We start from the raw sequence: 27,496 nt of genomic DNA, 5'->3' as shown, positions 1-27,496 counted from the left end.
AGTCTACCAGCCCAGTGACCTCAGTGTACAAAGATCACTTTTTTCTCTTTGTTTCTGATCTGGCACACATACCCTCATGAACTCAAACACACACACACATACATACAGATTTTCCTTTTTGAATTCCTATAAAGGTGTTAAGCCTATACATTGTTTTTTTGCATTAGTCTTAAAAGTGACCCTTTGCCATAAATTTTAAATGTAAAAATCTTTCTTCTTCAGGACCTCCTTACTCTATTATGAAAATCTCTGGACAAGCAGATTATTGAATAACCCATGACTTTGCTTTTCATCTGATTAGTTCCCTGAAAGGGATCATAAGACAACTGTGCAAAGCCTAGAGGCCTTCAGAGTCCCAAATGATCACAGAAGCCTTTTTTTCCCCTCTCTTCCTGAAATGTCATGGCCACCCTGAGCAGTATCAAAGGAGATCACTGTTTGCATTAGGAACTAAAAAAAGAAAGAAAATAAAAGAAATTTAAAACTCATTTGGGAGAAATGAAAGTTCATCTGTGGGTTGTGTGTCATATGAAGAGTATTATACCTCTTTCTTTGATTGACTAGACAACTATGGGGAAGAAAACAAAGCTTCTGTGGTGAAACCCATGTAAGGAATGTTTTAGGATCATCATGTGCTGGCCCCTACCGAATGCTCTTCTTTCCAGTGATACATGCGTGAGCACACAGGCTCACACAATATAGGACCATTAGGGCGGAACCCTTGACCTGCATCCATTTTCACTAGTGCTATGGATCATTTCCTCTTCAAATCTGCAATGCTAATGCCCATGTGAATATCACAACCTACAAAAGAGTTTTTTAACTTGAATTAAAACTCACCATCACAACATCTTGTACTCAGAGTTAAATGTAAAGTGTTTTTAAAATTGTTGACCTATATGTCCTTAGATATAGGCCAGTTCCGGCGTTTTATTCTTTTTGAGAGAAGTTGGCTTATTAAATACACACCTTGCTTTATTTTAATTTTTATAACTTTATAAGACTCTTCACATGAATAAATGACCAAATCAGAATAAAAGGCCTTTGGCCATACACTTCTGGAGTTTTGGGTTCAAAAAATATAAACCCACCCTTCATTAGCTCCTGTCTTCAGCTACTGCTAGTGGATAGAGTTACAACCAATAAGATTCATTCCATTTTGTTAATTAGCTGAAATCCCAGTCAATTTTGGTCATAAATTCTGCTCTGGAACTCTGGTTTCACTACCTACATCATACTGATTGTGTACTTAGCTCACTCTTTAAACATAAGTACTGAAGCACTTTAGTGAGGGATCTGCTCACACTGGACACCTTGAGAGTTTCCAGTATATGATTCAGTTTACAATTGTAATGAGTTTTTGATTTCTCTTTCTTTTTGGTGATAGGTCAAGAAAGATTTGGAAATATGACAAGGGTCTATTACAGAGAAGCTATGGGCGCATTTATTGTCTTCGATGTCACCAGGCCAGCTACATTTGAAGCAGTGACAAAGTGGAAAAATGATTTGGACTCAAAGTTAAGTCTTCCTAATGGCAAACCAGTTTCAGTGGTTTTGTTGGCCAACAAATGTGACCAGGGGAAGGATGTGCTCACGAACAATGGCCTCAAGATGGACCAGTTCTGCAAGGAGCATGGTTTCGTAGGATGGTTTGAAACATCAGCCAAGGTAATGTGACCTTAAAGGGGAAACCTATTAGGCAAGATTCACAAAGACAATAATCATATAATCATTATCATCATCATTATGATGATAATATGTGTTTGTTTAGTGATTTGTATTTCCCAGATTGTTTTAAGCTCTTTCTCATCTCAAGAAGATGAGTTGGCAGGGCAGAAATTACTATCCACAATTTAAGATGATTTTGGCAGGGGCACCTGGGTGGCTCAGTCGGTTAAGTGTCCGACTTCAGTTCAGGTCATGATCTTGTGGTTCTTGAGTTCAAGCCCCACATCGGACTCTGTGCTGACAGCTCAGAACCTGGAGGCTGCTTCAGATTCTGTGTCTCCCTCTCTCTCTGCCCCTCCCTCAATCCCCGCTCTCATTCTGTCTCCCTCAAAAATAAATAAACCTTAAAAATTTTTTTAAAAAGATGATTTTGGCTAAGAGAGCAAAAAGCAACTTGTACATGGTCACAGTAATAATAGTTAATAACTGTTTGTTTAGTGAGTGCTTATTATATGTCAGGCATGTTTTACGTGCATTTTCTCATTTAGTCCTCAATAACAACCCTGTTAGGTAAGTATGATTTTAGAGTGAATGAAAGAAATGGGCCTTGCATTCAGTGTCACTGCCTTATCCATGTATTAATTAATTTATTCCATCAATATTTAATATGTTCTTCTGTATGCCAGGCATGGTGCTTTGCCCTAGAAATGAAAAGATGGCAGGAACGCAGAACTACCACATTGGGAATACTGGAAGAATGGAGTGAGAAAGTAGTTAGCAAGTATCGCTGTGAAGAACATCGTGTGGTTTGGCACTGCTCACTCTTCAGGTGGTGGAGGAGTAGCAGGGAGTGGGGCAGAGTCAGGGCTGGAAGATGAAGAACCCAATGTGGTGTGATAAGGATATTATTGTTCCCATAATGCCCCATGCTGCCATCTCATCTGTCAGATGCATGGTTTTTGCTTTACTCCCTTTTGTTTTTGCTTATATTTTTGTATCTCAGTATCAGAGAGAGAAAAAAAAAAAGCTTTTATGGTAAATTTTGAAAGTGAAAAAATACATAAATTAACATAACATATTGTAAGTTTACATATATGTTAAAAATGTAAGTATAAAATATATGAAACATTTTATATATTTTATATTTATAAATTATATTTTATAATATATATTTGTATAATATTTATATATTTTACATATAAATGTATACATATATTTTACATTATTAGGATTGCATTCTGCTTAGTTTTATATCATAATTTTCCCATTTTATTTATTTGTGAAAAACACAAAATAAATACTTAGGGAGTGGAGCACAGGCACTGTGCTGGTTGTTTGGGATTCAACTATGAATAAGATAGGCATTGTCTCTGTACTTATGGAAATCACAGTAAGGCCTTATTGTGAACATTTGTGCAATCACTAGAGAATGGTTTGAAAATATAACTTTAGTGGACATCATTCAAATAGGCTGAGGAGGAGTCTGAGACCTGTTTCATGCTGGAGAGAAGAATGGTCAGATTTTCCTCGGGGACTAGGGCAAGACAGACTGGAGGCAGGTCAACCTGGAGACAGAGTAACGTAGTAGTGATTGAATTCCTGTGGGAAAATGGCAAGGCTTTGAACGAAGGTGAAGGCTATAAGGATTGGAAAGAAAAACCTGAGTTGAGACTATCACTGAAATTCATTTATTTATTTTTAAAACTTTATTTATTCATTTTGAGAGAGAGAGAGGGAGAGGGCGGGGGAAGGACAGAGAGAGAGGGAGAGAGAAAAGCCCAAGAAGGCTCCACGCTGTCAGCACAGAGCCCAATGTGGGGCTTGATCCCATGAATCGAGAGATCATGACCTGAGCTGAAACCAAGAGTCACATGTTTAACCAACTGAGTCACCCAGGTGCCCCTCACTGAAATCTGAATACCAGCAGTTGTTAAGCAACTGAGTGGGTTGGGGGATGGTAGAGATGGAGAAGAGGGTGGTGGTGCCACTTTTTCTGTCCTAGTTGGGATGTTCCTTTGTTCCCCTCATGTCCTGGAGAGTCTCAATGAGAGTGGTGTCTCTGAGCTGGCCTGTTTTGGGAAGTTGCTACTTCTCAGTGCCTGGCATTTTAGCCTTCCTTGGAGCCACGGTGTGCTATTTTGTCTTTTCTTCCAAAACCTTTTGTTTCCCTTATTTCTTGGGGTTATCTTTTAATTCAGGCCACAGTATCCATCATTTTCTACTGCCTTTCTACTCTACTTGTCAGTGAACCTTTTTGGTTGGTTTGTTTGATGAATTATTGTAAAGAGAGAGATGCAGAGCAAAACTCACAGGTCTGATTAAATTACACAAATTAAAGAAATATGACATTTTTTATAGTTTTATTTTTGGATGTTGATATTGCTGTTTTCTTTTTAAATTCCAAAATGTGTGTGAATTCACCTATTCTCTTTATTCCTTAGCCCTATCCTCAGTTTCACTCTACAACTTCTGCATTTTCCTTCAGATTCCTTTCTTTCAAAATAATTGCTTTCCTGCTCAAAACTCCAGGTACAGGGGTAGAAGAGTAAGATTTTAGAGAACTCCTTTTCCCAATAGGTTACTTTCCATTTGAAGGGCAAACTAGAATGAATGACTCATATATATGATGAGGGAGTCTTCCATCATTCATTCATTCATTCATTCATTTAACAAATATTATTGAACACCTGTTATGTACCAGACACTGGGAATACAGAAATGCATAAAAAAGACAGAATCCTGACCTCATGGATAACAATAAAATATAAATTAAACACATAAGATGGTATATGGGGAAAAGTGTTAGCAAAACAAATAAATAAATAAATAAATAAAATAGAAAAAGAAGAAAAGAAAAGAAAGGAAAGGAAAAGACCTATGAGTTTGTGAGGAGGGCTGAAATTGCTTGTAGACCAAAGGACCTTCTGGACATTTTCTTTAACCTCACTTTGACATTTCTTGTTCCACTATGGCAGTCAAACTCTGCTTAAGAGCATGAGGTTCATTAACTTAAGGCCTGACTGACCCACTGTACTTAGATACTGGATTTTTAATCCTCCAAATCCCTGCCAGTGTAAACTTTGAAGAGAAGCTTTGTACAGAGAGAGGGTGGAGGGATTTCACAAGCCTAAAGTGTGCTGAAATGCTAAAGAGGGTACAAGGCCTCATTGTATTGCACTCAATGCCTTCTTCCCTCCAAACATACTGCTATTGAAATTGTCCCAAATGTCTTAATAATGAAAATGTCTTCCCAGTGCCAGGTTAGTATTCAAAGTTAATATCTAGCATCTCAGGAACAATACTGCAGCATTGATGCTGGAGTGTCAAACTGCTCAAAAAGTCGTTTTTAAATGATCTCTGATAAAGCTCTGCTTAATTTCTGAGGATAGTATTACAGCATTTACAAAATAGAGGCCCAGATCAAACTGTCTACCCAAAGACAAGATGGCAGCATGTGGAACTGCGATCCATTTATTCTTTGATTACAACATTTGGGGGCAGGGAACATTTCCTATAGAGATCTTTGTCTTAGAAAGTGAATCTACTAACAATTAGAATCCTTTTGTGGGATGTCATGATCTGTCTGGTGATAAACAACTGATTTCCTTTTTTATGACTCTAAAACTTCTGATGGACCAAAGGCCATGACCTTTGGCTTTGTCGCCATGGCCACATCTTGTAGCAGTCCTGCAGCTTGGCCATTTCTAAAGCTGAAACTAACAGGTTGTTTGAAAAGTCACTGGGACTAGTCTCCATCTTGATGCTGACCTTGCTGCTGAGGGAAATTTGCCCTTTTGCTCTTCAGTCTTGTAGAATAATTTTCCATAAGAGTTTTTATGTCTCACTGCTATTGCTGGAACACTCATGGTAGCCTCTGGCTGTGATTTAAGAGAGAAAAAATTAGGTGTATGCTAGCATCTATGATCTTTTTACACCATTTCTTCAAATATTAAAACCAGAGGAATAAAAAGAAAAACTGTTGTGAATAAGTTGAGTTTTCTTTAGTTTTCAACCTTTATATTCTTTTTTTTTTTCTCAGCCATGTTTACTTGAATTCTACCTGTGGATTCACTAGGACCAGATAATATATAATTGGGGGTGATTACATGTCCCATTTTCCAAGGGCGTTCCTGGTTTATACTGCTGTCCTGGCATGATTATTGGAACAACCCATTCTTGGTTTGTAATTTGAATTTACATGGTCACCATATAGATCAGGAGCTCTAGTACATCTCACTGTCCACATCAGATCTTAACTCTACTAATGTCTATTTTATGCACCCTTGTGCCTAAGCCCAGTCTCTATAATATGTTTTGGTAGATTTGTCTCTTTACGATGAGAGCCTTGGTCTGTTCTTGTTGGAGCATCCCCAGAGTTGGCAGTCCTAACTTCTGGGCCCTTCTCACTGGCTGATGGGGCCCTGCTACCTGTTGAGCCATTTACCTCGTCTATTCTTGGTGCCCATTACCTGAATCTCCACCAGTTGCTTCTTTTGGATTCACTTTATGGCCACACCCACTTACCTTCTAGGGTTGTCAAGAACATTAAGTGACATAATGTATATGTTATGTCTGATCACATATACACACCACACCTACCCCTCAAACATAACATCTCTGTTATCTGTTTGCACAACCCATCCTCTGGTCTGGATGTCACCGTCTGTACTTAGCTCTGATGCACACAACAACTGCACTTGGTGGAAGGGTATGCTTCTATATCTTAGCTCTTTACAGGCTGTCCCATCCTGCTTTTATGGTGCAGTGGTTCACACATGGCTGTGTTTAGAAACAGGAGACCAGGAAAATTCCTGGGTAGATGGGAAATAGTGGAGCAAGTAATATCTATCCAATGGTGGTGACAGGAACCAAAGTCACAGAAAGAACTTCAGTGCTCCTGACTCATGCTCCCCTCCACCTCATGCCCTACTCCTGGCAGATTTCCATGGCTGTTCCTATCCTATGTATAGCTCCATTTTAGGCCCACTCTCTTTCTTAGAATGTTCTAAAATCACTGGGTTCCCCAGGAAGAAATTTTCTTACATTAAACTCCACTCAATTTTGGTCTCTTCCCTGCAGTTAAAAAGAAAAATGTTGGTATTTGTCCTTCTGGGAGAGGGAGTATACTCAGAAGTGTTCTCTATAAGAACATATTAATTTCTTACAGGGAGGAGTAGGTTTTCCTCAGTGTAATGGATGTTTTTCATGTATTTTGGATTTCTAGCAGTTATTACACATGTTTGCTATCTTTAGGGGAACCCCCAGCCATAGCAGGCTTACCTTCTCAGGAAGAACCCATAGAACTTTCTTCTTTTGCTTTCTTTGCAGCCAGATCACAGGCATGTGACCTAGATTCCACCAATAATACTTATTTTGAGAGAGAAAGAGAGAGAGCATGAGCAGGGTTGGGGCAGAGAGAGAGAGAGGAGGGAGAGGATCCCAAGCAGGCTCTGCACTGTCAACACAGAGGCAAACCATGAGAGCATGACCTGTGCCAAAACCAAGAGTCAGACGCTTAACCAACTGAGCCACCCAGGAGCCCCTCCACCAATCATACTGATGGAGAAGTGGGCAACTAGAGGAAGAAGGTACAATGTAAAATCCATTTTTTGGTGGTGGAGAGGGGGGTGGAGGCAGAGCAGGACTCCATCCTTGGGAGACAGCAGAATTTTCAGGGTCCTATGTTTGACCCAGAAAGATAATCACTGCTGGCCCCAGGGACAGTTGCATTCAAGTTCAGTTCCTCGAAGCTTCACAGATTATGGGACGCAGTGCTCATTGGTGGCTGGCATTGTGTCCTTATCAGGCCTTTTTTATGTAGGGCTTGAGTTTCTGGAAGCTTAGGCTTGAGCCTATTTCATAAGACTGCTGAATAAATGTACAAGCTACACAATATCTCTTGAATACACTATTCCGTAGTTGGCACTTCAGATTCTGTGTCTTACTACTGAGAACCTGGATTAATATACATGGTTGAATATGTTTGAGAAATCCAACCTGAATAACTGCTTCCCTTGCTGCAGGACTTCTTAGGACTTTGATATTCTAATGTGCATTCTGAATCTCCAGGAAGAACTGTGGCCCTATCTCTTGCTGTTTTCTATATGTGAGCTTCATGTGGAGATTTTCATGCAAATGCACTCATTCAATCCTTCTCATGAGCCTACAGAGTAGGCATTATTATTATTACCATTTTAAAGAAAAAAAAAAAGTTGAGACTTGAGTGACTTTCCTAAAACTGTATAACTACGGCCTTTAAAAAATTTTTTTCAATGTTTATTTTTTAGAGAGAGAGAGAGACAGAGCACAAGTGGAGAAGGGCAGAGAGAGAGAGGGAGACACAGAATCTGAAGCAGGGTCTAGGCTCTGAGCTGTCAGCACAGAGCCTGATGCGGGGCTTGAACTCACAAGCTGTGAGATCATGACCTAAGCCCAAGTAGGACGCTCAACCAACTGAGCCACCCAGGTGCCCCACTACTGCCTTTTTTTTTTTTTTTAATTCTAACATACTCTTTTTGTTCTTTCATATGTTAACATTTCAAAATCAAAGTGTGCCCTATAGCCAGTGTGATTTCTAAAAATAAAAATGATGGCTTTTTCTGCTGTCTCCTTCAAGAAGAGGAGCACCTGGGTGGCCCAGTCGATAAGTGTCTGACTCTTGATTTCGACTCAGTTTGTGATCTCGTGGGTTTGTGACATTGAGCCTCACGTCCAACTCTGCCCTGAGAGCGCAGAGCCTACTTGGGATTCTCTCTCTCCCTCTCTCTGCCCCTCCCCCACTCATGTATGTGCGCTCATACTCTCTCTCTCTTTCTCTCAAAATAAATAAATAAGCATTAAAAAAAAAAAAGAGGGGTCTACACCATGCAGCAGTACCTAAATGTGTTTGGTCATGTGGAACACTTAACAAAATAGTGGAACAAGCTTAGGAAATGCTGGCCTAGAATTTTCATTTAAAAGGAAAGTTTTCTGTGTTTTGTTGTTTACTGAGCTCTTATTATTATTATTATTATTGTTCTGCAAGCTAAAATATGCAGCAGTTAAGAAGTGGCTAGTTTTTCTGGAAGCTGCCTGAAGAGTAGTATCACATATGATTTATTTCATAGGCTTCTAGAAAATATACACTTAGAAACATAATGCATTCATACAAACTGAAAATGCATAGATAATGCCATCTGGGTATGGGTAGATGGCTATTCTAATTCACTTTTAGCAGATTGAGTAGAGAACACCATTTAAAAAAAAAAACAAAACCTTTTATTTTTAAATTGGGTAGTAGGCCATCTCTGATTATTCTCATTTTTCAAATGTCAAACCATGAAAAAATTCTTGACAGTCACTGGTGCAATCACTGATTCAATACAATTTGTATTGAGTGACTGTCCAGGTCTGTGCTGTGAATGATGTATATTAAGGTCTTTCTGAGTTCAGAGCATGTTATGAGGTGCCAGTTCTTATTCTTAAAATGTTAGAATTTCCTATAGGAAATAGATCTTACAGGTTTTAAGCATCTGTCTCCAAAGAATTTAGATGAGGTTGTAGGATGAGCGTTCACTCACTTACTTTGTCCCAGCACATTTAACCCTGTATTTTCAGCTGGTCTGATTAGAGCTGTTTGTAGTTAGGGACATAAAAGGAAGGGCCCAATCTGGAATCTATAATCAGAGCCAAGTTAGAAGATGTTATTTAAAGGAAATGGTGGCAATGTTTAATAGTCTGTAGCACAACCATTGGAATCACTGCTTCTGACAGATTCTTAATGCCCTACAACAACAACAAAAAAAAGCGACTTGTTTCTTGAAGTTGAGAAGAGCTTAAGTGCCAGAGCCTGAAACTCAAGCTACTCACCTGCTTGTGAATCAATGTAAATTAATAATAATGTTTTGATTTTTATCTTTAGCCAAATTGGTTCTCTAGAGGTTTTCTAGTCTGTGCTTAAAATTTTCTAGAGAATCTGAGATCCAACTATGACTAAAATGTCGTAGGAAAGTAGATGTGGATCCTCAGAGGATATAGTCACAGCTTGGTGTGCAGGGAGCAAGGTGTTCCATATGTCCTTCTCTCCTGCATGTTTTAAATTTTCATTTCATAAAGCTTAGGTCCTTCCTGTCTGACATTTGGACAGTTTTAATAGTCTATTTCCACACTTTGCTTATGATAGTCTGTACTGCATGGTGCTAAAAACTCAATCTACCCAAGGGATCACTTTGATAATTCAAGAATCTTCTGTAGGCCCTACTTTTTGATTCAAATTTAGACACCTTGGAACAGGGATCAGCGAACTATAGCCTGCAGCCCAAGTATATAGCCTACCTCCTATTTTGTAAATAAAGTTTTATTGGAGCACAGCCATGCTCATTGATTTATGTTTCTGGAGTCAGCTTTCCTCCTGGATCTTGATCTCTAACGATGACTTCTTTCCCAAACTTCAGACTTCCATATCCTTCTGGGTCTCTACCTGGATTTCACCCAGACAACTCTTCAAACCCAACACATCTGAAACTGAATTCATTGGCTTTTCTGCCAGTCAGATCATCTGATGTGGAGACCTCACATCCACCTGGACATCTAAGCCATGCACCCTTATAACTAGGTTACTCACCCTTCAGAAATCCCTTGTTCCTGAGCATAGAAAACCCACAGTGAGATTCTTTCTTGCCCCTTTTTTGTCCTTCCATTTATCCCTAATGTTACTGAACTGCTTCACATCCCCTGTTCACATCTTGCTTTTCCCTTTGTCTGGGACATGCTTCTTACAGTTATTCACCTCCCTCTCATTCTTCCTTCAGAACTTGACTCAAGTGCTATTGGTTACCAACCCTCAGGTAGTCTCTCCTGTTTCTTATCACAATTGTGTCAAGATTCTTTCTTTGTGAGCCTGCCCTCTGTACTGCACTGTGAAATCTTCCTGGGCAGCCACCAGCTCAGTGGCTTGCACATCCATAGTGGTCATTTGGTCAGTGGTTATTGGATGGAACAGAATTGTTTGCTACACTGCTTCTCAAGGACTCTTTCAGAAGATTCTTTTACCCTATTATTCTTTTTCCTACCCTTTATGGGGGTATTTCTGTCCTTAGAGAACTGTGCAGAAGGAGAAAAATTAATTTACTACTATATTTCCCAGGAGGACTCCACATTACATAACTGCTTTCATCCAGAAACCTTTATAGATCCTTTGCACAGCAGGGAGGTTGCAGTGCCCTGCAGTGTGGAGGGGGGAGCAGAGAAAGAAATGAAGATGAGGGAAATATCCCCCCTAATGCCTTGGGCCCTAAACTGGGAACTGCAGAATTCTTTTCCTGGTAACACCGCACAGCATCCCGCAAGAATCTCCCATTAGCCTGTGGATCTTATTATCTGGCTTATTCCTCCTTCACACCCCAGGACCAGAATTTAGTATCTTTTCCTCATTGAAATTCCCATCATCTTGTTTACATGCATCTCTCCTTTTGTTCAGCTCCTGTCATTTGAGCCATGCACAATGGCTAGCATATTGGCCTTTTCTTACTATTCATAAAATGGAGTTCCAGAGAGGCTTTGGAGAAACCAGGCCCAGACTTCAGATCTAGTCCAGAACTCTATCCATTGACAATGATTCTTGAAAAGTTGTACATCAGGAACTCCTGAAGAGCTTGCTAAGATTCCACATGGCTCAGGCCTGCTCTGAGGTGTCTGGAGGTGCATAGATGTATGTTTTTAGAAAACGGTCTTTGGTGATGTTGGTATGCACCTTGGTTGAGATGCATTGTGTTATACTTTGTTCGTTCACTCACTCATTCATTCATTCATTCATTCCTGAAGTATTCCTTGAATAGCTACTATGTGTGTGTTCAGGTAGGCACTTTGCCAACCACTGGGGCACTGATCATAAAGGGCATAGATTCTTCCCATTAAGAACTTCCCAGTCTCCTAGAGGCAAACTCATATAAACAAATAATTATAATGCAGTATGAATTTCTGTAAAAATTGGTGGCTTCTATGCGAGGTGTAGGAACACTTGAAGGAAAGGCTGTTATCTGTGCCTGAGAGTGAGACAGCTTCCTTGATGTTTGTCGTGTGTCACCAAGGATGAGAGAGTCCCCAAAGGAAGATTGAAAGGGGACTCGTGAGAGGAACTCCTTTTTAAGGGGTGCCACGCAGAGGGTCTTTAGAAGCCACTGTTAGGAGATTCTGGGTGTTCTTAAAAGCAAAGACAAGCTTTTCATCTTTACTCTTAAGATATCTTAAGTGAGAACATGTCACTACTGCAGTTAGTAGCTTTACAGTAATCAGAAACTTGTCAATACGAAACCACAAAGAATCTTATTATTAAGAATCATAGTTTATATTTATGAAACACACTCATACTCTTATTCCCAGGCCTTGTCCTAAGTGCTTTATTTGTTTCATTTACTTCTCACAAACCCTCATGAACCACATAGTGTTATGCATGTTTTACAAATTAAGGAGCTGAGGCTTAGAGACGTCAAATGATTTACCCATGATCATATGGTTAGCAAGTGGCAGAGTCAGAATTAGAACCCAGATCCCTCTATTCAAAGGGATCTTTGAATAGTTTTTATAAATCCACTACTATTCTCCATTGTGTTCTGATTTCTAAACATGTGTTGAAATCTCTTGAATGCTGCTGCATATTTTCTCATTCTTTTAGTTCTTGAGATGCTAATTGAAATGTTTTATTTCTTTCAAATCATTTGTTTTCAGTGTTTTGGCAAGGATAGGGAATAAACCTATTCCCTCAGTCTGCCATGTTTAACTGGAAGGTACCCGTGCTCTTTGACCTTTTTGCTGATTATCTACTTCATTTCTGACTCAAGTTTAGTCATTATATAATTTAACTCATTATAGTTTCTTTTAAAATTAGGGTTATTTTATCCTCATTTTATTATGTGGAAACTACAGCACAACGGGATTTAAGTAACTTACCCAAAGTCACACAACTAGTGAGTCTCAGAGCTGGGACTTAAACTCAGGTCTGATTGATTCTGGATATGCCTGGTGCTTTCCATACCAGCTTTCTACTTTGAAAAAGACAACCAACAGGCAAAAGCTGTGTCTCTTCTGTCAGAACCACTGTCAGAACGTTCTGGGAAGTGTTGCTTCCTTGTGTCTGTAGAGGTTTTGTTACTAAGACATGTTTGTCTTCTCCCTCCCTGTGTTACTTCATTATTTTTCGGTATTGATTTTGTTTGTTCCTGTTTTGTGGTCATTTACCTTCTTTGATGTGTCTTGTTTGCCATCTTTGACACAAGTGGTCTTAGATTTGCGGGCAGCAGCCCTGCTCTCCCAAGGCCTTCTGTTTCATCTCTGTCTGCTTCACTGACTAGTGAGGTATTGATTTCTTGGGAGGGCCTGCTGGGATTGGAGGAAAAACCAATATCCCATTAGATAGAAATGAGAAGCAGCAGCAGCTTCTCAGAAGCTAGCCTCAGAAGTTGACCTAACATGCTAGGACACTGTTCAAAGACTAGGTTAGCCAGACGTGTCCAGGGGTATTCCGAAGTGATTAAATTTGTCCTAGGTATAAGGTAGAAGAGTCAGTGATGGTAAAATCAAGGGTTGTAAATCTGTTTCCATGAACTAAATGAGGTTGAATCATCTTTTGAGAATCATTTGCCTGTCAAAGGTTGCTTCAGGGAAGGAATTTCTCTGTAGAAAGCTTTTCTAATTCTTGGTCCCTTTGAATTTTCTAGTGTAGGCATAATCTTTGTGTACCATAAAGCAAGTCCTCCAGTTTTTATGTTTCCCAGGATTCCCAAAATGAAAAAGAGGGTCAGAGTTGGGGTGCCTAGAATTGCCCATACAATATGTTTCTGAAACATTGTATATAAGTCCCATTTTTTAGTGCTACCTCAAGAAGCTCATTATGACAGCTCTCCCTTTGACAAGGAAAAGTTCCTTTGGAAGGAGAATTATCATCCTCTGGTTCATCTGGTTATAAGTTTAGTTCTTATGTTTCAGATTTCATAAAGGACAGACATGAGCAGTAATTTCAAATGACCAAGGTCTAAAGAGCTCAACTGTTCCACAGTAACAGAAACTCATGCTGAACCCCCAAATCATCATGTCATTATATCTTCCTCTACCATTCTGTGGAAACCTAGGACAAGTAGATCTGAAGAGCACTTCATAATCATCTTATGGTCTAACTACTTATTTTGTAGTTTCATTCAGCCATTTTTCAAATAATCATTGAGCACTTCTCCTCTATGTGACAGGCACAGTTGTGAGCACCAGAGCTATACCAGCAGACACGACAGATAAAATCCCTGCCTTCTTGAAGCTTGCATTGTAATGGTGGAGGCAGGTAATAAAGAGATGAATAAGTGCAATGTGTAGTTTGTCAGTAGAGCTAAATGCTGAGAAAATTTAAGCGGGGAAGGAGTGTACAGCTAGTGTGGCATGTAAGCTCAGGATATAGGAGAGAGTTCAAAGAAGGAAAGCACTCTTGGGTAGGTGCTACCTACCTAAGGTGGGTTTCACTAGAAAGTGTGGTGTTGTATTTTTTTATTTTTTATCTTTTGAGTTCAAGATTTGAAAGAGGACAATACTGAGCTGTAGAGATTGCTGAGGGCAATGATCCAGGAAGAAGGTGTGGCATGTGCAGAGGCACTCTGGTGGGAATAATAGACATGAGGTCAGGAAGATGACAGGGGTCATGCTGAGTCGTTAGAGCACTGTAATAACTTTAAGTTTTGCCTTGAGTGAGATGGGAAGACACGGGGTTTGATCAGAGATGTGATAGGATTTGATGTAAACAATCATTCTGGTGGTTATGTTGAGCCTGGATTTTAGTGGGAGAAACTGGAAGCAGGAGATTAGCGAGGACTCTATTTGCAACATCTGATAGAGAAATTGTGGGAAGTAGTCAAAGACGACATGCTTTTTTGAACAGGCAGCAGATAGGATTTCCTGACAATTTGAATGGAGGTTATAAGAGAAAAAGGATTCTGGGATGGCTCCGCAGTGTTTGGTTGTAGCATCTAGAAGAACGGAGTTGCCATTTTCTGAGGTAGGAGACCTGAGATGTGGAGATGTCAAGACCTAGTTTTGTATATGTTAAAATCTAGAAGACCTCTAAGAGCAGATGCCACGTAGATAGCTGTGCATGATTCTGGAGTTCAGGAGGAAAGTCCAGGCAGCAGGTCAGAGGACCAAGTACTGATCCCTGGGCACTCCCACATTTGGATGAGAAAATGAGGCTACACAGAGGAAAAGTAGTAGAGGGCAAAGGCATTTTCCAAAAAAGCTGAGATTGGAACTCCGTGATCTCTTCTCAGTGTATAACCCTAATAAGATTACATGTAATTAGCCTGAAATTTCTTTTCTTCTGCTATTTTCAGTAGTGAGGTGGGAAAATGATGAACTAGAGAAGAGTACACATTATAGGCTCTCTCTTGAAAGCATCAAAACTTGGGTTTACTCACTGTATGTCTGCTAGTTGGTGAGTCACTTTGCAAAGTAGGAAAGTGATTAAATGGTTGTCTCCCTCTATGCTATCAACAGTGCACTTTCTTTCAAGTCACTGGGAGTTCTAACCTAGGCCAGATGTCCCTGATATGATTGGAGATGGCTTTCACTAGGTTTTGGGGAGGTGGGAGATGTTTAAATCTAACTCTGAGAGCAATTATGTAAACTTAAGTTTCAGGTCTATGAAAAAATTTGTAAACTAAGTTCATCATGTAGATTGAAAGTCAGCTTTTATTTGCCAAGAATGTTCAAAATGATGATAATTAACATTGGAATAGTACTTTCAAATGTAGAAAGTTTCTAACATTTACTTTCTTATTTGGCTTTCACAAATCCTCTGATTTTTCTCACTCTTTTGTGAAACTCTTTGTTAAGAACTCCTGCTTGTTGTTCACGTGAAATGGCTTTAAGAACCCTAATCATTCTGATTCCTTCCCCTGGATACTCTGTAATTTGTCGATCGCCTTTCTTTCTTTTTTCTTTCTTTCTTTCTTTCTTTCTTTCTTTCTTTCTTTCTTTCTTTCTTTCTTTCGTAGCAGCCAGGTCTGTTAATTACATACCAACAGACTGGACAGAGCATGGTATAATGAGGCTTTAACTTACCTTGGTTACATCACATTTTAAATTTTATATAGTATTTTACTGCATTAATTTATCTTAACAGCTGTATCAGGCTGTTGACATGTGTACACTCATGGTCATCTAAAAGCCTCCTTATTTTTGCAAATAGTATGCTATCAAATAAGATCTTTATGCTACTGATATGAGCTGCTGATAATTTGAGCCCAAGTGTAGGATTTTACACTAATGTCCATTAAATTTTCTTCTGAAGCTTTAATCTATGGTTCCAGTTTCATTTTTAATCTATTTGCTTATAAAAGTAAAGTGTCAGTTTCAGTTAGGGTTATGTGCATACAAGTTTGGAAGAGACCCTAAAAACAACGACACATGGCTGTTGACGAGGGGTTGCTTTCAGGTTCTAGAGGCTGACGTCACTTTCTAGCCACGTAGCCTTTCACAACCTGGCGATTTACCTCTTCAAGGTCAGAAGGAGAATCTGTCCCCAGTCATCTACAATGAAGTCTTATGTAAGGTAACCTAATTAAGGGAGTGAGTATCCCATCATATGCATAGGTCCTGGCTATAGTCAATGGTCATGTATTCCAGGAGGTAGAAATCTTGGGGATGGCATAGACTTCTGCCCACTATACTTGTTTTTAGACAAGAATAAGTATTCTGGAAAGGTTAAGGGTAAAAGACATGTAGCAGCTGGGTTTGCCCACACCAACTCCTCTTTTTTAAAGTTTAGAAAACAATAGCTTTACTAGAAGCTTACCCAATAGACGTCTGCTTATATTTCATTAGTCATAGCTACCCTTAGCACAAGGAAGCCAGGGAAATCAAGTTTTTGCTACCTACATATATTGGGATTCTGTTGGAAAGGAAGAGGAGATATCATGTATTGTGTAGATAGCCAGGGCATGAATGGAAATGCCAAAGTGCAGAAAGTAAATGTTATCTAGTTTAGGAAAAATAGGACTTAATAATGAAAAACAAGGGGTGCCTGGGTGGCTCAGTCAGTTAAGCATCCAACTCTTGATTTCAGTGCAGATCATAATCTCACAGTTCATGTGTTCAAGCCCTGCGTCGGGCTCTGCGCTGATGGTGCAAAGCCCGCTTGGGATTCTCTTTCTCTCCCTCTGTCTCTGCACTGCGTGCTCTCTCTCTCTTTGTCTCTCTCTCTCTCAAAATAAATAAACTTAAAAAAATAATGAAAAACAAACTCACACATAAACTCCTACCCAGGATTAATCACTGTTAACATTGTATTTCCTAATTGCATCATATTATATGCAACCTTAACATTTATCATGGGCATTTTCCATGGCATACTCTGTAAATATAATTTTTAGTAACTGAATCATACTGCGTCATAAGTCTGTACCATAATATCCTCTATAATTGGCCCTCCTTTTCTTATTATACATTTAGGCAATTTTTACTTTTCTCTGTTATAATGTCATGATAAGTATCTTTATATGTAAATTATTTTATATATTTAAGATTCCTTAATTGGGCTTTATTATTTTTTATTGGACTTTATTCTTAATAGAATTACTAGATCAAAGGGAATAGACATTTGTACAGTTCTTATTATATATTTCCATATAGATTTTCAAAAATGATGAGCTAATTTATACTTGCCAACAATGAACAGAAGTGTTTATACCTCTATAAGAACACTCTAAAAATCCAAATTTCATCATGTCACTTCTGCCTCTTGTATGTCTAACAAAAATTTGCTCAACATGCCTTTTATGACTTCATCCAAACTTCTGATAAAATGAGGTTAGTTCCCAGCAGAATCTTGAGCTCTGTGCTACGATCTACTCATTTTACCACGGAGCCTGTCCAAATGCACCTTGTTCACAGGATGTGATGGGGGGCATTATACTAAAGAAAAGGTTTGAAAGGCAGTCTCTTGATTGCTCAAACTGAAATATTTATTATAAAAGAAAAGGAAGTTAGTTTCTTGTGTTAGGTTTGCCTTCTCTGTGTCATCTGTTAACCTTGTGCTACATTATTTAAGCATTCGGCTTTCCCTTCATGACAATACTTTTGCTCTGAATAAATCCCAGTACTGTCTTCTGCTTTTATCATTTTCTCCAGGCATGTCTTTAGACTTGGTTTGAGCATCCTGAGCCTATTTGGATGAGTTCAGACCACCCTTGAATCTTTTCTGAGTTTACTTCCCTTCTACTTGTGTACATGTTATTTTTAAAACTAATCTTAACTGAGATGTTCCTGTAGTCAAACTCATTTCTTTTAGATCTCCTTCCTCTTTCTTCTTCACTGGGCTACTCATGACTGTATAGTTAGAATTTCTGTTCCTGAGTTTATTGTCTTTATTTTTCTCCAGACTCAATCTTATGGGTTGTTTTCCATCTGTGAAAAAAACCTACATATATGTTTCCATTTATTCTCTATAATTTTATTTTCCAGTGTATGAAATATTTCTAGATGTGCTGTCTCCTTCCTATTGTCTGGACTTTGATAAATGAAGATATTGGGACCTACACTATTCATGCTTCAAAATTAATTATTCCTCTGTTCCACACCTTTGAATGTGAATGTTAACGTAGTATGTGCACCTTATAAATAACTTATAAAATAACCAGACTTATAAAATTGAGTGTTGAAATTATCTGTAATCAAACCACCAATTGATTTCACTGCTATCATTTTAGTCTGTTCCTTCTAATCAAGGCTAGGTGTCTATTAAAAAGAACTCCTTTATAGCCCTTTTAGGCTATATTTACACTTAGGGTGTCAGTGCATAAAGTTGGCTTAGTAGCTGTAGACCTAAAGCTGCATATACACAATATCATCAGAAGAAGGAAGAGAGGAAAAGCAAAAGGCACCCAGGGTCAGCAAGAAAAGCTAGGTCCTCTGAATCATATTTTACAATGCAAGAAAGTATATAATACACCTTGAATAGTTCTCCAGAACAAAGTTAAAAATTTTTTTTAAATTAAAAAAATATGCTTATATATTTATTTTGAGGGAGAGAGAGTGAGTGGGGGAGGAGCATAGAGAGAGGGAGAGAGAGAATCCCAAGCAGTCTCCTTGCCGTCAGTGCAGAGCCCAGTGTGGTCTTGATCTCATGAATTGTGAGATCCTGACCTGAGCTGAAATCAAGGGTTGGTCACTTAACCAACTGAACCACCCAGGAGTCCCCAAAGTTAAGATTTTTAAAGTTTATAATTGAAGCAGAAATGTTCTTTATCTGGCAAAGTTACTGTCCTTTTGAAAAGACTTAATTCAGTGAAAATCTGTAAAAATAACCAGAAATCTGAACTAAGGTCAAGTCTTAACTTCCAGGAGCCTCATTTATTCCTTTAAAAAGTTATTAAGCAACTACTTCATACCTTTCTGATGAGGTACATCTTTTCAGGTCATTTCTGTCTCACTCTACTTACCTCTTTTTGCATGTCCAATATAAGAGCTTCAATGTCCACTTATTCTGCATATGTTAAAGTTATCAGACACCACTAGATATGTATCTGCTTAATAGTGCACAACTTTATGGAAAAATATTTTCCTATTTTTTAAAAAAATCATACCTTGCTATGTCTGTCTAAAATATGAATATACTAGTGTTGGGTTGCCTGGGTGGCTCAGTTTGTTAAGCATCTGACTCGATTTAGGCTCAGTCATGATCTCATGGTTCATGAGATCGAGCTCCACATTGGGCTCTGTGCTGACATCTCAGAGCCTGCTTGGGATTCTCTTTCCCTCTCTCTACCCCTCCCCTGCTTGCTCTTTCACTCTCAAAATAAATAAAAAATAAACATATAAAAATAAAATAAATAAAATAAAACATGAATACATCAGTGTAGATAATTACAAATGTGCATAAAGCTTTATAGTAGATACAACTGAGGGTTTCCTGATTTTGTGGTGATTCTTTCGTGGCCATTTTTGTGCTTCTACTCCCAAACATTCCCTTTCAGTTTCCCCCACAGGTTTTCCAAATGAAAGTTACCATTTCCTGCATACTCTGTCCCTGAAGTCATCATAATTGGCTAATAGTGTCTATATGACCTGAGTGGGGCCTCTCCTGGGACCATTCTCTCCTGGACCCTTAGTTGCTTTAATCTTCAGTGTGAAGATGTGACTGAAGCCAGACTCATCTGAGTTCTTCCCCAGCACTTCTCCAGCTGAGTTTGGGGCTAAGGGACCTTTCTCTTGGGTGGTAAAGCTATGAGGATGTAAGCCCAGAGCCTGCTGGCAGCTCTCTCCCTCTTTACATGCAGAAAGCTGCTGAACAGATAGAGAAGAATGAAGCTGACCTGATGGTGTTTGAGAGCCTAATTTTATTTCCTAAGGTTTTTGGAGTGGCCTGGGTCATTCAGCAATTCTGTAACCCCTGGGAGCTACCCTTCAAATGACCTAGGCAATTCAATGGATTTCTGATTTTTGCAACCAAGAACTTATGGCTAATCATGTTGATAGAGTGCACTTGCTGTAGTAAATGATAGCTTAAATAAACGTCCTGTTCTTAAATTCTCAACTTGAGAAATCTTTCCCATTAAAGAAATGTTATTCTTAGGACTTGCACCAGTTTAACTGCATTGGAAAAAAGGCAGAATATAAATTCTCCTTTCACAGCTGATAAAACTAATGCCTGAGAGAAGACTTGACCTGTTCATAGTGACTAAGCTAGTTGTAGTAACATCAGGGCTAGGACCCAGCTCTCTTAATTAATGAACTGTCTAAAGCTATCCTGAGTTTAAAGAAAGTTCAGTATAATAGACTACAATATAAAAGAGCTCACAATATTTTGTTGTAATTTTAATTGGTATTAGTCCATTCTTCTCTCCCTTTCACAGCTCAGTTCATTCATAAATTACTTGCTGGGCATGTATGTGCCAACAGGCCCTATATAGGCTGCTGGTAACAGTCCAAGTGCATAAAAGTGCCACTTCTGCTCTCAAGAAGTTTACTACCTACTGCGAAGGTAAATTTCTAAAAGACATTGCAGCCATTAAAGCTACTTTAGGGACTGTGATGGAAGCACCTGAGAGACATACCCAACCCGACCCAGCTCAGGTTGGGACATGGGGCATTGGCCAGGGAAGGCTCCCCAAAGGGGATGATGTCAGGACCTTGTCATCACGTCAGGCCCATTGTTTCCAGCTTTATTATTAACATTGTCTCTCGCTACTCTCCTATTAAAAACATACATAAACTTCCTTTGGGGCTAGCATCAGAAAAATGGAGAAAGGCAAAAATATCTAGCGCTGCTTAGGTAAGGGTGGAAGACCACAAGTATAACACAAAGTCAGTTAACAGATGTCTCTCTGCATCCATCCCCTCACCATCCATAGCCACTTCTAGAGGCGCTGCACTACTCCTCAGCAGTAATTGCCAACTTGTGCAGAGAGGAACACTAGTTATATGAGATAGCGTTCTGTGAGATAAGAGTTCTGTGATCAGATGAGGTAATGGAATACTGTATACTTGTTCTCTACTTGGAGATGGGAGAGGAAAGTGGAGCTGCTTAATTCTCTCTGACCCTCCCATCCCAACCCGAATCTGCCTTTCCTCGATTCATGTTGTTGTTGCGGATCCTTATCCTCTGCTCCCAGTTCTGCTGTGTTTCTTTGGTTCCTCACATGTCCCCCCACCCCAGATGCTAAAACCCTTTTCCATCTAATGCAAGAAGTTCAATCACATGCTACATTGCATAAGCTTCTAGGACTCGAGCAATCCAGTGGTAAAGAATCATCTTGAGGGGCGCCTAAATGACTCAATTAACCGTCCGACTTTGACTCAGGTCATGATCTCAGGGTTCATAGGTTCCAGCCCGGCTTTGTGCTGACAGCTCAGAGCCTGGAGTCTGCCTCAGATCCTGTGTCTCCCTCTCTCTGCCCCTCCGCCACTCATGCTCTGTCTCTGTCTCTCTCTAAAAAACAAATAAACATTATTTTTTTTATAAAGAAACATTTTGGAATTTTTTTTAACTTAGCTTTTCATAAAATTATTTGGCCATAAGATGCCTTTTTTTTTTCCTACCTTGTTATGAAACTTCAGAACCCACTTTGACATACCTTGCTCTAACAAAGAAGTATATTATGTTTGTGCCTGCAAACTTTCTCATAGACAACTTAGTATTTAATCAAGTGTTTTCTTTTTTTTCAGGGCTTATTATATTCTGGCCCTATTGCTGAGTTCTTTCACGTAGCTCATTTCTTTTTAATAACATCTTAAACAAACTTGTGAAGCTGACATTTTTTCTCACAATTATAGGTAAAGAAACTGAGGCACCAGTCATGCATGATTGCATGCTTGGTGACTTTTGGCGATTTCCCTGAGGTTACATAGTTAGCAATTGGCAGGGCTAGGATAGTTCTGAGTCCTTTTACTGTACCTTTCCTTTTAAATAAACCAATTTGTAAGCAATAAAAATTCAAGATACCCAACGATTATGAAACTGGAAAATGTACCCAAATTTCACCTGAAAGTTCAAAGCAGAGTAAAATGAAATCCTTGTGAATCAATTAGATGTCAGTAGCTAATTACTTCCAAGTGAGATATATCCACTCTGTAGGCCTACAGATAGAGATGGAGTAAGGATAATCCAAGCAAGGCACATTGAGAGAATGGCCTGTGGTTTAGTTCAGTTGGAGTTCAGCTAAGTGAGGGGAGCCAGCAGAGATGAGCCAAGAGAATTAAGGGGGAGCCCTGTTGGTTGGCTCAATGTAGTGGTTTGGACTAATTCTGATTAGGTAAGGTGAGACAGCAACGTTTTTCGAGCTGGGAATTAGGGTGAGGTATCATGGTCACTACACTTTAGTTAGAGTAGTCAGGGGATAGTTTGAAAGGAGTATGGAAAACAGTGGCCATGGGAAGAAAACAGAGGGATGTGACCATAGACGAGACTACATAGGGCCTGGCTTAGGGCAAAATGTCACAACAATTGTGAGATGGAGCTCATCATTATCGTTATGTCTGAGCAGAGGCAGGAGACGCCAGGGCTAATAAAATAATCACATTATGACTGGCACCATGGTTTATTAAAGTGAAGATTGTAGAGAGTTTGATGAATAGTGCCTGGTCCATGAAAAGAGATCAATGATTATTTGCTGAATAATAAGTTATTTCATTTAGTTACATGATACATCAATATTACATGGTAGGAACTATGAAATGACGCATCTCTTCTTTGCTACTACAAGCTTGTAGAATGAAGAAAAGGGTAGTGTTATTCCACAGAAAAAATAAAATTAAAAAAAAAAAGAAAAAAAAATTATATAGCCTATGCTAAGCACTGCCTTAAGGAGGTTGCCCAGTCCAAGAATGACTTGTTATCCGAGTGTGGAATTTAGGAGTTAGACCTCAGAGACACGGAAGTGTAGACTTTGGTTCTACCATTGAAGCCAGGGTTCTGGTAGTTGGCTAGTACCATGGCATTCCAAACATAAAGGGAGTGCTAAAAGATGCATTTGTTTATTTTGTCAGTACATCATCTTTTATGCATACTTTTTGTTGCTTGTGTTTTCCCCCACACTGATGTTATCCTAACAATGGTGGTAGAAAGCATTTCATTTATGCTATCAGGAAAAGCAAAGGTTTCAAACTCTCTGCTAGAGTTAGTTGAGGGCTGGACAAAAGGGCCGTATATTAAGAAAATATAAACTACAGGCCTGAGAAGTAGTTGTAAAGCTCGAATTGACCATTCATTCAGTTTCATAAAAATTCTTGAGAAAAGATGATAATAAAATATTCATATATAATATATAGTCATAAATATATATGATGTTACCCAATTTCTACTTTTGCCCCTAATATAATTATTTCTAATTCTCATAATTCTGTCAGGAGGGTGCTATTATCTTTATATTCTAGGTGATGCCCAATAAAGGTGAATATTTTGCCTAAGTTTATTATCTAGTTATTAAATAGTGGAAGTCACCTGAAATAGCTTTTGAAATATCAGGGCATAAATAATTATTTTTAAAAGAGCAAAAGAAGTATCTAATGCAGGTCTGCTCAGCTGCAAAGTCTTTAGTAGTTCAGCTTGATTTTTATAAAATGTTTCAGTCAGTCTTCCTTCCATTTCACCCAAAAATAATGGTGTCAGATCATAACTGAAAAACAAGATAAGGAAAGGAAGTTTGACTTGTGAAATAAATTCTGTTGTGAATAAGTTTTCCTTTTCACTCCCTGCAGAGATCACCCCCATCTAAAATTATTTTCGGGTTGAAACCTGGACTTGTTACTCTGGAGGGCCCTTGTTAACAAGCTCATTCATTTGTTCATGCATTCTTTCATCCGTTCATTCATTTACTCAACGTGTTCCAGGTGCCTACTGTCAGCAGGCACTGTGCTAGACACTGGGATGTAGCCACGAAGCCCCCCAGGAGCTCCCAGTGCAGTGGAGGACACAGACTAACAAGCCATTACGTATTGACCAGTGGCAGGTGCTAGAATAGAGGGATGTTTGTCCAGCCTCTGGGAGTCAGAGGCAACTTCTCACAAGAGGATTGTATTTATCTGAGGACCGATACGTAATGTGTAGGTGCTTCATCCGTGTGTATCATTTAATTCTTACATTCTAACAAGAACCCTATGACATGTGGTTATCATTAGCCTCATTTTACAGTTTAAGCAGGAAGGCTCAGGGTTTGGATTTGCTCTTGGTCCCAGAGTCAGGGACAGTAGCAAGTTTTAAAGCTTGATTCCAAAGCTCATTCTCTTTCCATTATATCCTGCTGCTTCCTGGGACAACAATGTTCCAGTCTTAATCCTCAGACTTGGCACACAGAGGTTCCAGAGTGCAAGCATTTAATTATGATAGAGATGAATTATTAAACAGATAATTTCTACTCATAGTTAACACTCAAAAAATATGACTTTGAATTGAGTAAGTCCAGCAAATACTGTGGACACACAGTTTATTCTGTAAGTGTATCACTCCTCAGTCTTCTAACCTGTAAAATAGATTAGTAATATATCCACCTCTCAGCATGTACTAAGGGTGAAATGTGGTTACTCATGAAGCATATATAGCATAGTACCTGAGTAAATGTTCAATAGTAAGTGTTCAGTAAATACTAGCAAGTATTACTATTAAAAAAAATATTTATTTATTTTGAGAGAGAGAGAGAGAGAGAGAAAGCATGCATGTATGAGGGAGGGAGGGACAGAGAAAGAGAGGAAGAGAAAGAATTCCAAGCAGGCTCCACGTTGTCAGTGTAGAGCCTGATGCAGGGCTCAATCTCATGAACCATGAGGTCATGACCTGAACCAAAATCAAGAGTCAGATGTTTAACTGACTGAGCCACCCAGCAAGTGTTACTGTTAATATTTTGGGTCTGGTGGGCCATTTATCTTCTCAAACTGATGTATGAGCAAGTATTTTTACTGAAGGCTGCTGTCTTCATTAATAAGGTTTATAAAATCTGGCTTAATGGTAGTTTTTATGCTTCTATTTATTCTTTATTGTCTTTTCAAAACTGATTATTGGGTAGGCAAACACTGTTTCAGTATACTACTCATAGTGAGGGACATTAAAAAAACACTGTATTGAAAGCCAAATGTTAATAGAGACAAAATCTATGAATGTTTTGATTCTTTATAGCCATTAGTGGTAAGTCATACATTACATATTGAAGTTGGCAGTGTATCTCAGGAATGGTAAACTCTAAAAAAGATCTTGGGAACTGTGTGTCCCTAGTTAGCCTGCTGTGGGAAAAGAGACGGGGATGGTGAACTCACATTCCTCTAGGAGCCATGAAGTTAAGGGTATGAGAGAGGTAGGTGGCAAACTGGAGAGTGAATATGTGCCATTTAAAGACATTTAAAATAAAAAAAAAATAAGTAAATAAATGCCTGTGGGCCAAACATACCACACTGCAATTGCTCATTCATAATTTTTGAAATTTAGAAAGAAAGCCCTGGCCACCAAGGTAGGAGACTTGAGTCTTCATTCTTTCCATGGACATTTATAGAGAGGAGTATGGCTCAGTAGGTTAAGAGCAAGGGCTCTGGGCTTCAGTCTGGCTTTGCCATCTAACAGCGCAGAACTTTCAGGGGTCAGAGGAGAAGGATCTGAGCATGGGCTGGGGAACTAGGTGCTGAAAGTTTGACTTGCTGGCTGCGTGACCCTGGGAAAAATTTTAACTTCTCTATCCTTCCATTTCCTCGCCTGAGTTTTTGTGAGGATTAGCTTAGTTCGTAAAGGTAAAGTAGATAAATGGTACCTCGCAAACAGTAAGTTTCAACAGGTTTCAACTAACTTTGGCAGTTTTGTTTAGAGGCTTCTTATGCACCAAACACTGTGCTGGGAGCCAGGAACACAAACATAATAAGATAAAATCCATTTTTAAGAACACAGGCGATAAGTGGTTATGAGTCACTGGTAAGTGCCAGGTGTGTACAAAGTGCCAAGCAGCCCTGACGATACATTTCATAATGCTGAGAGAAGGCTACTTAGCAGAGATATTTACAGAAACAAAGAAGTATGCAAGCAGCAAGAGCTAAGAGGCAGCCTGTGTGATGCCAGGCAAGTCACTTTCCTTCTCTGTTGCGTTAATTTCTGCATGTGTCAAAGAGATCAATTTGAATTAGTGGTATCTGATTTCCCTGGTAAGTGGCAAGTTTGGAGATGTTTCACGGCTGAGGTGGGGTTTCTGAGGCTGCTAGATTGATGGCAAGGGCATCAGAGAAGAGAGCTTTAAAGTGTGAGGCCCGAGGGCTACAGAAGACAGGGGAGAAATGGGGTATAACATGAACTTGGACATCTAACATGGAGGACAGGGGCTGAGGCAGGGCTACAGTAGAGTGGAGAGATCTTGTCAGAGGGACACAGTCTTTGGAGCTGATTTTATCTGTAGACTTTCCTCTTCTTCACCAGTATCTACATGCTGACAATGTGACTCTGTCCTATGTTGAAATCAATGACAATATAGCTCCATCTGTCCTTCCCAGTGCCTGTTAGGTAGATACAAAGTAACTTTCAGACAACAGGGCATCATTAGGACGTGGTTTTTCTGAAGCACACTCTTCAGTGTAAAATCATGGGGTTTGGATGCAAGCAGACCTTTGCTTGGGCACTTACAACCTTTTGGCCATAGACCTTGAGAAGTCAACAGGGAGAAGAAAAAGAAAATACAGAAGCTCCAAGGGTTGGAGCTGGAAACCAGATTCTGCCCCTTCCTGTCCCTGAGACCTGGTGTATGCCATTTAGCCTCCCTGTACCTCACTTTTCTCATTGGTAAAATGAGGTCAGAGCCTCCCACCTCGGCTTTCTTGTGAAAATTAAATGAAATGCCAACTTCTGAGAACAGTGTTGGAGATAGAGGGCTCAGTTTAGAGGAGCCCCAGTAGAAGAAGCTCAAGATTGAGAGGAAGCCGTTACCGGAAGGATGGGGGGTGATATTACAGATGAGGGAGGAAAGAAGTACAAAGCAGACAAAAACACAGGTGTCCATTGTGCCTGCCCCATATTAGATATGAACTAAGGCAAATGAAAACCAGCAAACTGCTTAGCACTTATGTGCTCAATAAACAAGTACTGAATCTTAGAGAAAGAAAGTATTTGAAAAGCCCTGTTCTGCGCAAGACTTCTTACAGTGGTAGTGTTACCCTGCGGGCCATCTGCTCTAATTAAAATTTCACGGGGCTGAGGAATTTAGTGCCCTAACCTCAGGGCCTCTGGTACACTTGGTGTTTTGTTTGAGGTTGATGTATTTGGAAAGATTAGAGGAGGAAGAATTCTTTGCCAGTTTTTAACTAGGCAGAAGTGAAGGTTTTCTGCTAGAATATTTTTGCTCTCTGGCACTGGGGGGTC

At 39.4% G+C, this 27,496-nt stretch overlaps 1 protein-coding gene across 1 annotated transcript in view; it reads left to right on the top strand.

Annotated features, from left to right (window-relative positions):
- RAB38 (RAB38, member RAS oncogene family) overlaps window positions 1-27,496 on the top strand; it is a 57,243-nt gene that overhangs the window by 21,569 nt on the left and 8,178 nt on the right. The window contains exon 2 of the mRNA XM_019450043.2: window positions 1,388-1,668. Within this exon, the coding sequence (XP_019305588.1) occupies window positions 1,388-1,668 (281 nt within the window). The remainder of the gene's footprint in view (window positions 1-1,387; window positions 1,669-27,496) is intronic.

The sequence above is a fragment of the Panthera pardus genome, unplaced genomic scaffold (assembly GCF_024362965.1).
Source record: "Panthera pardus isolate Hobbes unplaced genomic scaffold, ASM2436296v1 HiC_scaffold_12, whole genome shotgun sequence".
In the NCBI taxonomy this organism is placed as follows: Eukaryota; Metazoa; Chordata; class Mammalia; order Carnivora; family Felidae; genus Panthera; species Panthera pardus.
This window is presented reverse-complemented; position numbering and strand designations above follow the sequence as displayed.